This window comes from Pseudoliparis swirei, chromosome 7 (genome assembly GCF_029220125.1).
Source record: "Pseudoliparis swirei isolate HS2019 ecotype Mariana Trench chromosome 7, NWPU_hadal_v1, whole genome shotgun sequence".
NCBI lineage: Eukaryota > Metazoa > Chordata > Actinopteri > Perciformes > Liparidae > Pseudoliparis > Pseudoliparis swirei.
Window position 1 is genome coordinate 5,329,863 of NC_079394.1, and position 12,309 is coordinate 5,342,171.

The window sequence follows — 12,309 nt, forward strand, 5'->3', positions numbered from 1 at the left end:
CTCGTCTGTGTCTTGGTGCTCTCGTCTGTGTCTTGGTGCTCTCGTCTGTATCTTGGTGCTCTCGTCTGTATCTTGGTGCTCTCGTCTGTATCTTGGTGCTCTCGTCTGTATCTTGGTGCTCTCGTCTGTGTCTTGGTGCTCTCGTCTGTGTCTTGGTGCTCTCGTCTGTGTCTTGGTGCTCTCGTCTGTATCTTGGTGCTCTCGTCTGTATCTTGATGCTCTCGTCTGTGTCTTGGTAGAATGTCGTGAAGTAAAAGTGTTGGCTGCCTTTTTAAACACAGCATGTGACTCTTCAAAACTCAAACATGCCTCATGATGAAAGTGAAAGTAGGAGGAGTCAGTCAGGGATAGTACCTTTGATAGCACGATAGTACCTTTGATAGTACCTTTGATAGCAGATTGCAAACACTTTGTTTTGGTTTTGGTATTTGATTAAATCTGTCTATTTTAGTGCAAAAATACAAACATATAACTAACGAGATGTCTTGACCTTTGTGATTGTTGTAGAGCAGATGTTTATTATCATAGGAAATGCACAATTAACCCAGATTGTCATTTTCTTAATGTGTATTTGATGTTGCAGATAATATGTTGTCACTGCATGTAGGGGACCTTTTAAATTGTATTTAACTTGCTCTAATGTTTCAGTTTACTGTACTTGATTGTGTTTTTGAAAAAGTGGCTGGAAAAGTCCCATTGTTCAAAGAATCATGGAAAATTCCACCAACATATTAAACACCAATTTGAGGGACGCACCTTGGCTTTGTCGCCCTCTAGCAGACACGCGCCTTGTCGTTTCCTTCATCCTCATTGGTTCGCAGCCACGACCACGTGTCAGGATGAGGCCGTGGCTGGAACTCATCAGTGATGTCATCCCTCTTGGAAACTTACTAGCTCTCCACTAACAATGACCAACAATCACGTGCATTGCATCAGAAATTCCCAACTTCCTGTCAGCTGAGCCACGCTGCAGGCCACATCTAACAAGCCCACATAAATATGTGAAACACGTTGTTACCTTCGCATTGAAAATGCGGAAGGTTATGTTTTGATCGCCGTGTATTTATTTATTTATTTATTTGTATGCGTGTTATTCGCATAACACAAAAAGTATTAAACCGAATCGCATGAAATTTGGTGGGATGATTGGTTATTATCCGGGGACCATTTGATTAGATTTTGGGATTGATCGGGTCAAAGGTCAAGGTCATGAAAAGGTCAAAGTCTTCTTTTTACCATAGCACGGTACATTTTTATCCAATTGGCATGCAACTAATGCCAAAATGTTCATAATTCAATGCCCAATCTTGTGAAATGCGAAGGTATGCGCTCTACCGAGTGCCCATTCTAGTTATGAATGTGAACTACTTTCAGGGGAATCACAGTCCAGATGAAAAAAACAATCTTTAAATAGATTTGGAGAGAAACAATTATCAGTTGCAATTTGTTTTTATATATTTTTTTGATAATGTATCTAATATAAGTGAATGGATCCTTCCTTCTGGCTGATGTTGTTTATTTGTGTGTCTACATTAGAATCCATATCCTGTTTTCACAAATATGCACTTTGCCAAACATCTGGTCTCCTGCACTGGATATTCACATAATAGGCAGTGGCACACTGCCCCCTAGTGGGCCGGACAAGAACTGTGTGGAGTTTATATTTCACCATGAAGACAGATGTCGCTAAAGTCAAAGAAATGCCATCAAGCACAAAATATCATCAGAATCACTCAAAATGTGATTTCACCCCAAAATTAAACTGAAGAACCTTAATTGACATGAATCTAGATTTATCGTAGACACATTGTCAAGCGATATCAATAATACAAGTGGAATATTTGCACTGTTGTGATTAATTATAGTAGTCTCAGAACAATGCATAATTTCATCATATTGAATTGAATAATAAATGCATCGCAGAATTTCCACCAACACAATAAGCAAAGTAATGTCATTTTTGGAATGCTTCCATTTGTGTAAAACGTGACCTCTGCTACTAGTTCTCATTGTTCTCACTTGTTTTTCACAGTCATGCAGATAATATCTGTCAAACAATATAAACAAGTCACACACAAAAACAAGCAAGCTGCAAAACAATCTCTGACATTGTTTGTGGCCACTAGACATTGAATGTTATCTGGAGGGATTTCCATGACTGAAACTTGTGTGCATCTCATGAGACACGGGATGATTGCATCTGCAAAATAATCTGTGTCAAACAGGTGAGATCCAACATTAAAGTCTTTTAACTTTAACTGTTGGCTTGCAGTGATTAAAGAGTAAATTAATTCATCTGTTAAGTAAACAAAAGGAAATCCCAAGAAATATGAGTCCTGTGCCAATAAGTGAAATAATTATAGGGACTGCAGATGTAAACTAGTTTCATTATGACGGCTTTAAGCAACATTCAACAATATATAAAATTGTAATACAATTGTAGCATAATATAATACATTCCCTTTTATAATAGCTGAAGATGTATTAGGGGGTGGGGGGTGGGTGTCACCAACAGTGGGAGGGGGGTACATTTACATTTTGTATGTGTGTGTGTATGAACTAGGGTTTGCAAGTATGTGTTTTTTATATATGTCAATATGCATGCAGGTTTTTACATGTATACCCATATTTATATATTCCTTTTTTTGTTGTTGTTATTTTTATGTTTTTGTCTGAGTACCATTGTGTACGGACAATGTGTCCAGATTTTCCTTTGCATGTGCATATCTCGAAAACCAATAAAAGATTTGATCACAAAAAAACTAGTTTCATTATCGCGCAAATCATCACTTTTATCTTTCGAGATTAATGTTTTGAATGGGAAGTGATGCCATGAGCTGCAGATAAACAGACCATGGTGGTAGAGAACGGGTGACAAAAGCAATGCTGAAGATCTGAATGTGATATGAAGTGGAACCTCAGATGAACTCAGAAGCACCAACTGGGAAGACTGGTTGAGTTCAGACTGAAGGAGAATGGGGTGGAGGAGGATCGTGTCGATCTGAGACTAAAATAATAACTAGCAGCAACAAAGAAATGCACAGTTTCCAAATGTGACAGCAAGAACATGATCATGTGGCAACAGACAGGTGGAACAGACGAGTGAACTCCCTCAATCAGCTGGTTGAGAAGGATCATAAATATGAAGGATGTGGTCTTTCTGATTGAACTCTGGCTCAGTTACAAAACATTTAGTGATGATGGTGCTAATTTGTTACTTTGGAAAGCGGGCAGCAGGGAAAGGACTCAAACACTGATGAGGTGTTGAGTCCAAAAAGGCAGAAAGGAAGAAGCAGGCACAGCCCCACAAACAGACAGGAAGACACAGCACAGCGGAGCTGGTCTATGAAGAGACAGAGTAATTAAGGGAGAGCAACAGGTGAGGAGGAGGTCAGGTGACAGCAGGGCTAACGAGGGCCAGGTGAGGGCTAACGAGGGCCAACGAGGGCCAGGTGAGGGCAGGGCAGAAGATCAAAGCTGGCAACGAAAACACGAGGCAGAGGAAAAACAGGTGCATTTGAACCTCAAGGTCAAATTCAAACAAATTAAATGTAATTTCTTTTAATGATTAAGATTTTACAGCTATATCTATAATAATGAAACTTGGACAGCTTGTTGCACTTTCACATTCGAGGAATCTATTGAAGATATGCTGCATGATTTATGCAAATTATAATAATTCTAAATATAAAGAGTGTATTCTTAGGTGTGGAGACATCAGTTTTCTTTATTCATTTAATCATATTTTAATAATCTTTGTTAAGGCACCTGATGCAACCTGAGCAATAAGTGACTGTGTAGAGACTGTAGATGTATAAATGAAAGGAAACTGAGAGCCATACAAGGGGAGGGGTGGGATGGGGAAAAAGTTGTGTGTAATGTTTTTGTTTTGTTTGGTCTTGTTTTTTTTTCTTGTTTTTTTTCTTTTTTCTTTTTTCGTTTGTTTGTTTTGTTTTCATATTATGTAAAAAAAAAAAAAAAAAAACATCATCCTTGTGTGGTGATTTCCACAGGATTATACATTTGTGTATTTTCCTTTGTAGAGTAGTGTTTTCAACATAACAATCTGTAGGTGCTATTCCACTGTGGATGTTCTGTGGGGCAACATTTTTGTTAATAAAAAAAAAATCTTTAAAAAAATAAATAAGTGACTGTATACTTTCAACAGCGTGTTTTATGTCATGTGCTTGTTTTGAATTCATTTTCAAAAATTCCAAATCAGTCTTTGCAAACTGTGTAATGTGCACTTATCTGACAAGATGCTCTTATTTTGAGCTTCACAGTTCATTCTTGACAAAACTCAAGGTCAACTTGTTTTTATCAGATTTTCTCTTAAACGAAAATCTCATTGAATAACAGTTAACAGTTGTATCAATTCAATAAGCAAATAAACACCAAACATTAAGGAATGTGTATCACATAGACACACACATTGTATGATAAATATCATAACAATTTTGAAAATAAGAATATAATAGACAATTGTGTGATAGACATACATTTTATTGAATCATAATTTTACAATCAAATAATATTTTTAAAAAATTATTATTATAATTTTTCTTTTGACAAAAATAAAGAATATTTCATATTTACAACACCAGGGAGGCAACATACCCTGTGACTGTACAGTACATTACACTTTATGCTCAACTGAGTGCAAATCATTATTTGCATTGATTGTCTCAGCCAAAAAGTCACACGCTGGCCTTCATCCATATCTAACAATCACATTAAAAGTGCAGTAAAGTTTCAAACATTCGTTCACATTAGCAGCTCATATGACCAGCTCAACATCTCAGGACGTCTCAGTTCACACATGCTGTACAACATTTGCTTATGACGGACGATGGAGTTGAATGACGTCTGCTAAAGGCTGCTGGCTCAGCTTCCATGGGGCGACATTACGTTGCTCCTCAAAGAGTTTTCTTTGCCACCGTCACTCAGCAGCTTTTCCCGCCGAGCAGCGCAGACACACACCTCAAATACCGTCCACTGAGGGAGCGCCGATCTTGAATCGGCACAGCGGGCAGGTGCCAAACTGCCGGAAGACTCTGGAGGCGCACTGGGTGCATAAACACCGGTGGCCGCAAGACAGAGTGACTCTGGCCTGCTTATCCATGCACACCACACAGTCCTTCACGCTGCCTCTACCTGCCATGCAATCAAAGGAATCACAATCACAAGACATCCGGGATAGGTGCTGTCTGGTTAAACATGTGTAAAACACATCTGGGAGACATCTGGTTGAAAGGACTCTTTCTTACCTGCTGGGTCTTTGGTCCCAAATGAGATGCGGTCATCCCCGTTTCCATGGAGGCTTGAGACAGGAATCAAACGGTTGTGTTTGTCAGCATCGAGTGAGGTCAGGTGTTTAGGTGCAGGACAGGACCGTCTGGTCTGAAATAGCTCCCTTTGCTCTGAGCCTGCAGCAAAGAGGATTACATCATTTCATGTTTCAAAAACAATAACACTAACTTGACCTTGTCCGCACATGTGAAAGAAACAAGAACAGGAACGACTCGTGACACAGAAAGCAACACACCATTGTTATGTAAACATACCCAGGAGGGAAACGGCGCATGTCTGTCCGTAGATGTCGATCATGACCCACAGCGGGCGGCTGAGATCCACTCCCGTCAGCAGCCGGTGCTTCTTGAAGTTGGCGCTCCTGACGAAAACAGAGCCTCTTCCAGAGAGCCAGAACTCCAGCTCTGAGCCTGCTGGGCAGTGGGATTCGCCCACTGGGGCAGCCCAGTGCCCGTGGCCGTCAGTGAGGTTGGGGATGGCCATGTTGGGCAGGGGCAGAGCTCGGTCCGAGGGCGGCACGTTGGTGAAGCCCACACGCAGAGCTCCTTGCCATCTGATCGAGTCTTTCTCAACCCTCAGGCGAATCCTCTCCCGGACCTTTACCGGGCGGCTGCCGAACACCAGGCCGTTCTCGAACGTGGTCCCCGTCCTCTCTGCTAGTCGACCCCCGCGGCTCAAGGTGACCATGTCTCCCACAGCCACAGGGTGGAAGGTCAAAGGGCCGAGGCAGGACCGGCCACACCTGTGTGACGTCTCCGACCGGACAACTGCGGAGGAGCAAAAACACGGTTATTATTCTTGATGCGGGATCCAGGTTTCTTAACACCATCTTTATCATGGAGATAACATTACGACCAAACGGTCTAACAGGATGTTAGTTAATCATTCACTTTATTTCAGTGGGAAAGTTTATTCTGAATGAGATTGTGAGACAATTGAAAAACAGTCGTGACAAAAGTAACACACACGTGCTTTCACTGAAGAGCGAGATGAGTCATACACTTCGAATGCTTTTAAGTAAACGCTGTATCCAATCATAAACCAGTTCAATTGGACAAAGGAGGAGTAAATAATTAACGCATAGAAGCAATATAAAGCCCTTCACTCACCGCTGAGCATTTCCGATAAATCGTGTAGTTTACTCCTCTCCATTATTGCGTATTTTAAAACAAATGATAGAGATCCTTGATTCCCACATATGAATTTTTCAAGTGCTCTTCCTCCTTTGCTAATCATCTGTTTTACAGCATTTATCAACGTGCTCCTACTTTAAAACTCACCTAATCTGATTTCTAACATTAATCAACACTTAAGTGGACTTGAAGTTGTGACTTGAAAAAAATGGAAAATAGGGATGTTTTCATGATGCACTTATAAGTACAAAATAAAAACCTGAACCTATAAAATATTTTTATCCGAAAGAAGACAAAAAGTGCCATAAAAGAGTTTGAAAAAATGTGTTAGTAATAATATACAATTCATATAAAACTGACTTTATATTAATTCTGACTTCTAAAAAGTACCTTGACAAAGTGTGTTTGGAACAGAGGATCTTATTGAGATGTAAAGCGGTATTGTAAATTGCATATTAAGTCACGATTTAAAAAACTGAATGAATATCTCACCAGAGGTCCCGTTGTCTCCCTCTTTCTCCATTTGAAGAGGCTCACAGGACTTCACTTGGCGTCTGTGTCTGTATCTTGGTGCTCTCGTCTGTGTCTTGGTGCTCTCGTCTGTATCTTGGTGCTCTCGTCTGTATCTTGGTGCTCTCGTCTGTGTCTTGATGCTCTCGTCTATATCTGATGCTCTCGTCTGTATCTTGGTGGGATGTCGTGAAGTAAAAGTGTTGGCTGCCTTTTTAAACACAGCATGTGACTCTTCAAAACTCAAACATGCCTCATGATGAAAGTGAGAGTAGGAGGAGTCAGTCAGGGATAGTACCTTTGATAGCACGCATGCAGAGTGCAAACACTTTGTTTTGGTTTTGGTATTTGATTAAATCTGTCTATTTTAGTGCAAAAATACAAACATATAACTAACGAGATGTCTTGACCTTTGTGATTGTTGTAGAGCAGATGTTTATTATCATAGGAAATGCACAATTAACCCAGATTGTCATTTTCTTAATGTGTATTTGATGTTGCAGATAATATATTGTCACTGCATGTAGGGGACCTTTTAAATTGTATTTAACTTGCTCTAATGTTTCAGTTTACTGTACTTGATTGTGTTTTTGAAAAAGTGGCTGGGAAAGTCCCATTGTTCAAAGAATCATGGAAAATTCCACCAACATATTAGACACCAATTTGAGGGACGCACCTTGACTTTGTCGCCCTCTAGCAGACACGCGCCTTGTCATTTCCTTCATCCTCATTGGTTCGCAGCCACGACCACGTGTCAGGATGAGGCCGTGGCTGGAACTCATCAGTGATGTCATCCCTCTTGGAAACTTACTAGCTCTCCACTAACAATGACCAACAATCACGTGCATTGCATCAGAAATTCCCAACTTCCCGTCAGCTGAGCCACGCTGCAGGCCACATCTAACAAGCCCACATAAATATGTGAAACACGTTGTTACCTTCGCATTGAAAATGCGGAAGGTTGTGTTTTGATCGCCGTGTATTTATTACCTTCGCATTGAAAATGCGGAAGGTTATGTTTTGATCGCCGTGTATTTATTTATTTATTTATTTATTACCTTCGCATTGAAAATGCCGGAAGGTTATGTTTTGATCGCCGTGTATTTATTTATTTATTTATTGATTTATTTGTATGCGTGTTATTCGCAAAACTCAAAAAGTATTGAACCGAATCGCATGAAATTTGGTGGGATGATTGTTTATTATCCGGGGACCAGTTGATTAGATTTTGGGATCGATCGGGTCAAAGGTCAAGGTCAAGGTCATGAACAGGTCACAATCTTTTTTTTACCATAGCACGATACATTTTTGTCCAATTGGCATGCAACTAATGCCAAAATGTTCAGAATTCAATGCCCAATCTTGTGATATGCGAAGGTATGCGCTCTACGGAGTGCCCATTCTAGTTTATTTATTTATTTGTATGCGTGTTACTCGCATAACACAAAAAATATTAAACCGAATCGCATGAAATTCGGTGGGATGATTGGTTATTATCCGGGGACCATTTGATTAGATTTTGGGATCAATCGGGTCAAAGGTCAAGGTCATGAAAAGGTCAAAATCTTCTTTTTACCATAGCACGGTCAATTTGTATCCAATTGGCATACAACTAATGCCAAAATGTTCATAATTCAATGCCCAATCTTGTGATATGCGAAGGTATGCGCTCTACCGAGTGCCCGTTCTAGTTTATTTATGTGTATGCGTGTTACTCGCATAACTCAAAAAGTATTAAACCGAATCGCATGAAATCTGGTGGGATGATTGGTTATTATCCGGGGACCATTTGATTAGATTTTGGGATCGATCGGGTCAAGGGTCAATGTCAAGGTCATGAAAAGGTCAACATCTTATTTTTACCATAGCACGGTAAATTTTTATCCAATTGGCATGCAACTAATGCCAAAATGTTCATAATTCAATGCCCAATCTTGTGATATGCGAAGGTATGTGCTCTACTGAGTGCCCATTCTAGTTATGAATGTGATGTGGAGATTACGTCCGGAAGTGTTTGAGTCTCCTCATTTATATTCTTATAATATAAGAAAATAATATCCTCTATACATCTGGTAGTTAAAATATGTTAAACGTTGCTACAAAAGGTAAATAATGTACCCACCCCAATTCATAAAGCATAACAGTAACTCATATATTATGAACATTTGTATGACCAACTCTGCCAATAGAGTTCAAACAAGACATAATAAAAGAATCACAACATTATTGCCGTTAATATGGTGGGAAATAAAATGTAATCAAGCACAATAAAACCTCAAATTCTGTCTTCATATTTAATGGTGGTGGATAGTCGCAATGCTTCAGATTTAGATTTTATATATATTTGAAGATATCTTTGCTTTTACTGATTACATCCAAAGTATTGCATGTGAGGGGAAAAAAACATGGATAACACGATAACAGAATAGTGTTTCACCTGACCTGAAGTGGTACATACTGTATGTTTATTGTGTTACATTTGGGTTATTGTGTTCTGTTATGTTCAACATAACAATATATTGTGTTTCCAGAAATAAACCCGGGAAAAGAGCTGCCCTCCTCCTTCTGCTCCTCCTCCTCCAGGCTCAGCTGCCTCTGCTTCACCACACTTGGTCAGACATGGCAGGCCATCAAAAAATCAACTTGTTCCCACTCCACCTGTTCAAAACACTATTAATCTGCTGCCTTCCAATAAAAGGCTTGGCTCCCAGCGAGGAGCCAATAGAGAGGCATGAAAGCTGTGAGACCCAGGCCAATCCCAGGCCGCATTCTAATGTGGCCTATCTTTATCAAGGTGCCACTCCATTTCCAGATACTGCTTATTTATGACCTCCGAGGAGAGAGCCGGCAGGAGGCATGTGTCTTCAGGAGAACGCTACACATCGGTGACCGCAGGGCTCGCCTGAGGCGTCAGACATGGGATTATCACAGACCACACTGTGGCTGAGGAGAGGTGAAGGAAAAGAGTGAAGGGTGTATCTGCTTTTTCTGATGTGGAAGCAATTTAAGCAAACACCAGGGACTTTGTTAAAATTGCTATCAGTGTTCTTAAATATTTGAATATCTGGAGACGGCGAGCGCGATCCCAGATCCAAGACATCGGCGGCGGGTGAGCGAACTCCTTGCGGGCCCCTCGGAGGTCTTTTCCTGCCGGGATCGTGTTGGATGTGTGACTGAGACCTGCAGGCAGAGGAACAGTGCTTCCCATGGATCCAAACATCCAGGGCTCTTTTCTGTTTAACAACAGCCTGAACCAATTCCCCTCGGATCTCAAGGCCCCGGTGTGTCAGTACTCGGTGCCCAACTCTTTCTACAAGCTCAACCCGGCCCTGAACAGCCAGCTGCAGGCGGGGACGCCTCACGGCATCAGCGACATCCTGAGCCGCTCCATGTTGGGGATGGGCTCCACGGGCACCACCACCCTGCTGTCCGGATACGCCACCATGGGGGGGTTCAGCCCCTCCGTCACCAGCACGTCCATGTACTATAACCGGGACTACAACCCCGCCCTGGGCGGCTTCTCCAAGCCTGGCGCCGAGTGCCCCATGAAGGGTCGCAGCATGAACTGCTGGGCGGAGAGCGGCTGTGACTGGAGAGGAGGGAGGCAGCAGTGCACCAACAGTGAGTGTCAGTACTGCAGCACAGACACGTTTACACTTCCCTGTGTGGGTCTCTGAGGAATCAACACGATGTGTCCTCTTGGGTTGCCAGTCTTTTTTTATTTTTTTTATTTTTTGCTAAAGATGACAAATTCAATGTAATCAGAAAAGATACAGAAATATTAATAATATACAACATCCAATAGGATGTATAATTTAATAATTTGAATATCTTTAGTTTGTATCGTTTTAAAAACTCAATAATGCTTAGATTATTTAAGATAATATTACAAATGTTTTAAAAAATGGATGTATGTTAAGTGTACATTTTAAAAGTAATTTCTTAAGGTTTTAATCAAAAAGGAAGAAAAAAACAAGGACGTAAAGCGCTTGATGAGGGTGCATTTGTAATGTCACATCAAACATCTAAAAAAAGTCCTTTTATATATATTATGTGGATGATACAACTTTTTATTGGTGAAATGAAATGTCTATTATACTATATCTATATTCAAACACATTGTTTCTAATTTGAGGATGGACTAAAAACAATAATTATGAAACTGTCGGAACACAAATATGTGATAATTATGTTTTTACCGGCTATGCGGAGAACAATAATGTCGCACCCAAAGTATTTCAGTGGGTAAATGTCACTTCGATGTTTTTTCTTAAGTATTGTTTCCTCCTCTGATCTGTTCAGGTAGCGGTCCTCTGGGGGAGATGACAGGCAGGAAGAAACACACCAGACCAACATTTAGTGGACATCAGATATTCGCTCTGGAGAAAACATTCGAGCAGACAAAGTACTTGGCCGGGCCGGAGAGAGCGAGACTGGCTTACTCTCTGGGCATGACTGAATCTCAAGTCAAGGTAAAGATAAATAATACCATGTTACAGCCTCACAATGAGTATATATATATATAAAGGAGATTATATATTATATATAAGTTATCTTATATATATATATATATATATATATATATATATATATATATGGTCTGTGTGTGTGTGTGTGTGTGTGTGTGTGAGAGAGTGTAGGCCAAAGGTGAACAAAAGTTGAACTACATATTTGTAAAAGGAGTTTATATACCATCCATCATACATGGTTCATTGAGGACGACCATAACATGTTTATGAATAGGATCCAGGGCCTCCTCGTCCACAGACAGTGACCCCCCCCCCCCCCCCTGTCGCGTATCCAGGTGTGGTTTCAGAACCGACGCACCAAGTGGAGGAAGAAGAGCGCCTCGGAGCCGAGCTCCACGCAGGCGGGGCAGGGCGGCGAGGCCTCGGAGAACGAGGTGGAGGACGAGGAGTACAACAAGCCTCTGGACCCCGACTCGGACGACGATAAGATCCGACTGCTGCTGCGCAAACACCACCGGGCCTTCTCCGTGCTGCGCCTCGGGCCGCACGTCTGACACGCTGCCCCGGAATGTCACCCGACGCGCGCGCGCGCTTCTCCGCAGACCTGCATGGCGCGATGAAAGTCATCCGTTTGTAATACGCAGTGGAATCACTCAAGCATGTTCAGGAGAGGCCATTTGTATTCATATCATCACATGTAGACACACAGGCTGTAAACATGAAGCGACAGAGACGTTTACTTTTGTATGTTACTGTATCTCTGGCCTGTTCAATGTTACACTGGTGTGTGTGTGCGTGTGTGTGTGTGTGTGTGTGTGTGTGTGTGTGTGTGTGTGTGTGTGTGTGTGTGGGGGGGGTATCATATAAACATCCTTTTGTAAAAAATC

At 41.2% G+C, this 12,309-nt stretch overlaps 2 protein-coding genes across 3 annotated transcripts; one reads left to right on the forward strand and one right to left on the reverse strand.

The window, feature by feature from the left end:
- Positions 1 to 4,482: 4,482 nt before the first annotated feature.
- LOC130197106 (E3 ubiquitin-protein ligase NEURL3-like) lies at positions 4,483 to 7,137 on the reverse strand. The gene is made up of 4 exons (XM_056419618.1): positions 6,936 to 7,137; positions 5,565 to 6,077; positions 5,268 to 5,426; positions 4,483 to 5,154 (listed from the first exon to the last, which is right to left on the reverse strand). Exons 1-4 carry the CDS (start codon positions 6,964 to 6,966, stop codon positions 4,982 to 4,984), a joined length of 876 nt encoding a protein of 291 aa, XP_056275593.1. The 5' UTR covers positions 6,967 to 7,137; the 3' UTR covers positions 4,483 to 4,981.
- A 2,671-nt stretch (positions 7,138 to 9,808) lies between these two features.
- On the forward strand, positions 9,809 to 12,266 carry nkx6.3 (NK6 homeobox 3). Of its 2 annotated transcripts, none has more exons than XM_056419516.1 (3): positions 9,809 to 10,580; positions 11,256 to 11,425; positions 11,758 to 12,266. In XM_056419516.1, the coding sequence occupies exons 1-3, from the start codon at positions 10,160 to 10,162 to the stop codon at positions 11,974 to 11,976; spliced, it is 810 nt and encodes a 269-aa protein (XP_056275491.1). In that variant the 5' UTR covers positions 9,809 to 10,159; the 3' UTR covers positions 11,977 to 12,266. The 2 variants fall into 2 exon arrangements, with proteins under 2 accessions (XP_056275491.1, XP_056275493.1); XM_056419518.1 differs by having other exon boundaries at positions 9,809 to 10,574.
- The last annotated feature ends 43 nt before the right edge of the window (positions 12,267 to 12,309 follow it).

Coding starts and splice junctions, on each gene's coding strand:
- LOC130197106 (XM_056419618.1), bottom strand. CDS start 6,966: ATGGAGAAAGAGGGAGACAACGGGACCTCTG. Junction 6,078..6,935: donor GGGAGACAACGGGACCTCTG/GTGAGATATTCA, acceptor GCTCCTCCGCAG/TTGTCCGGTCGGAGACGTCA. Junction 5,155..5,267: donor TGGGACCAAAGACCCAGCAG/GTAAGAAAGAGT, acceptor ATTGCATGGCAG/GTAGAGGCAGCGTGAAGGAC.
- nkx6.3 (XM_056419516.1), top strand. CDS start 10,160: ATGGATCCAAACATCCAGGGCTCTTTTCTGTTTAACAACAGCCTGAAC. Junction 10,581..11,255: donor GCAGTGCACCAACAGTGAGT/GTCAGTACTGCA, acceptor TGATCTGTTCAG/GTAGCGGTCCTCTGGGGGAG. Junction 11,426..11,757: donor TGACTGAATCTCAAGTCAAG/GTAAAGATAAAT, acceptor TCGCGTATCCAG/GTGTGGTTTCAGAACCGACG.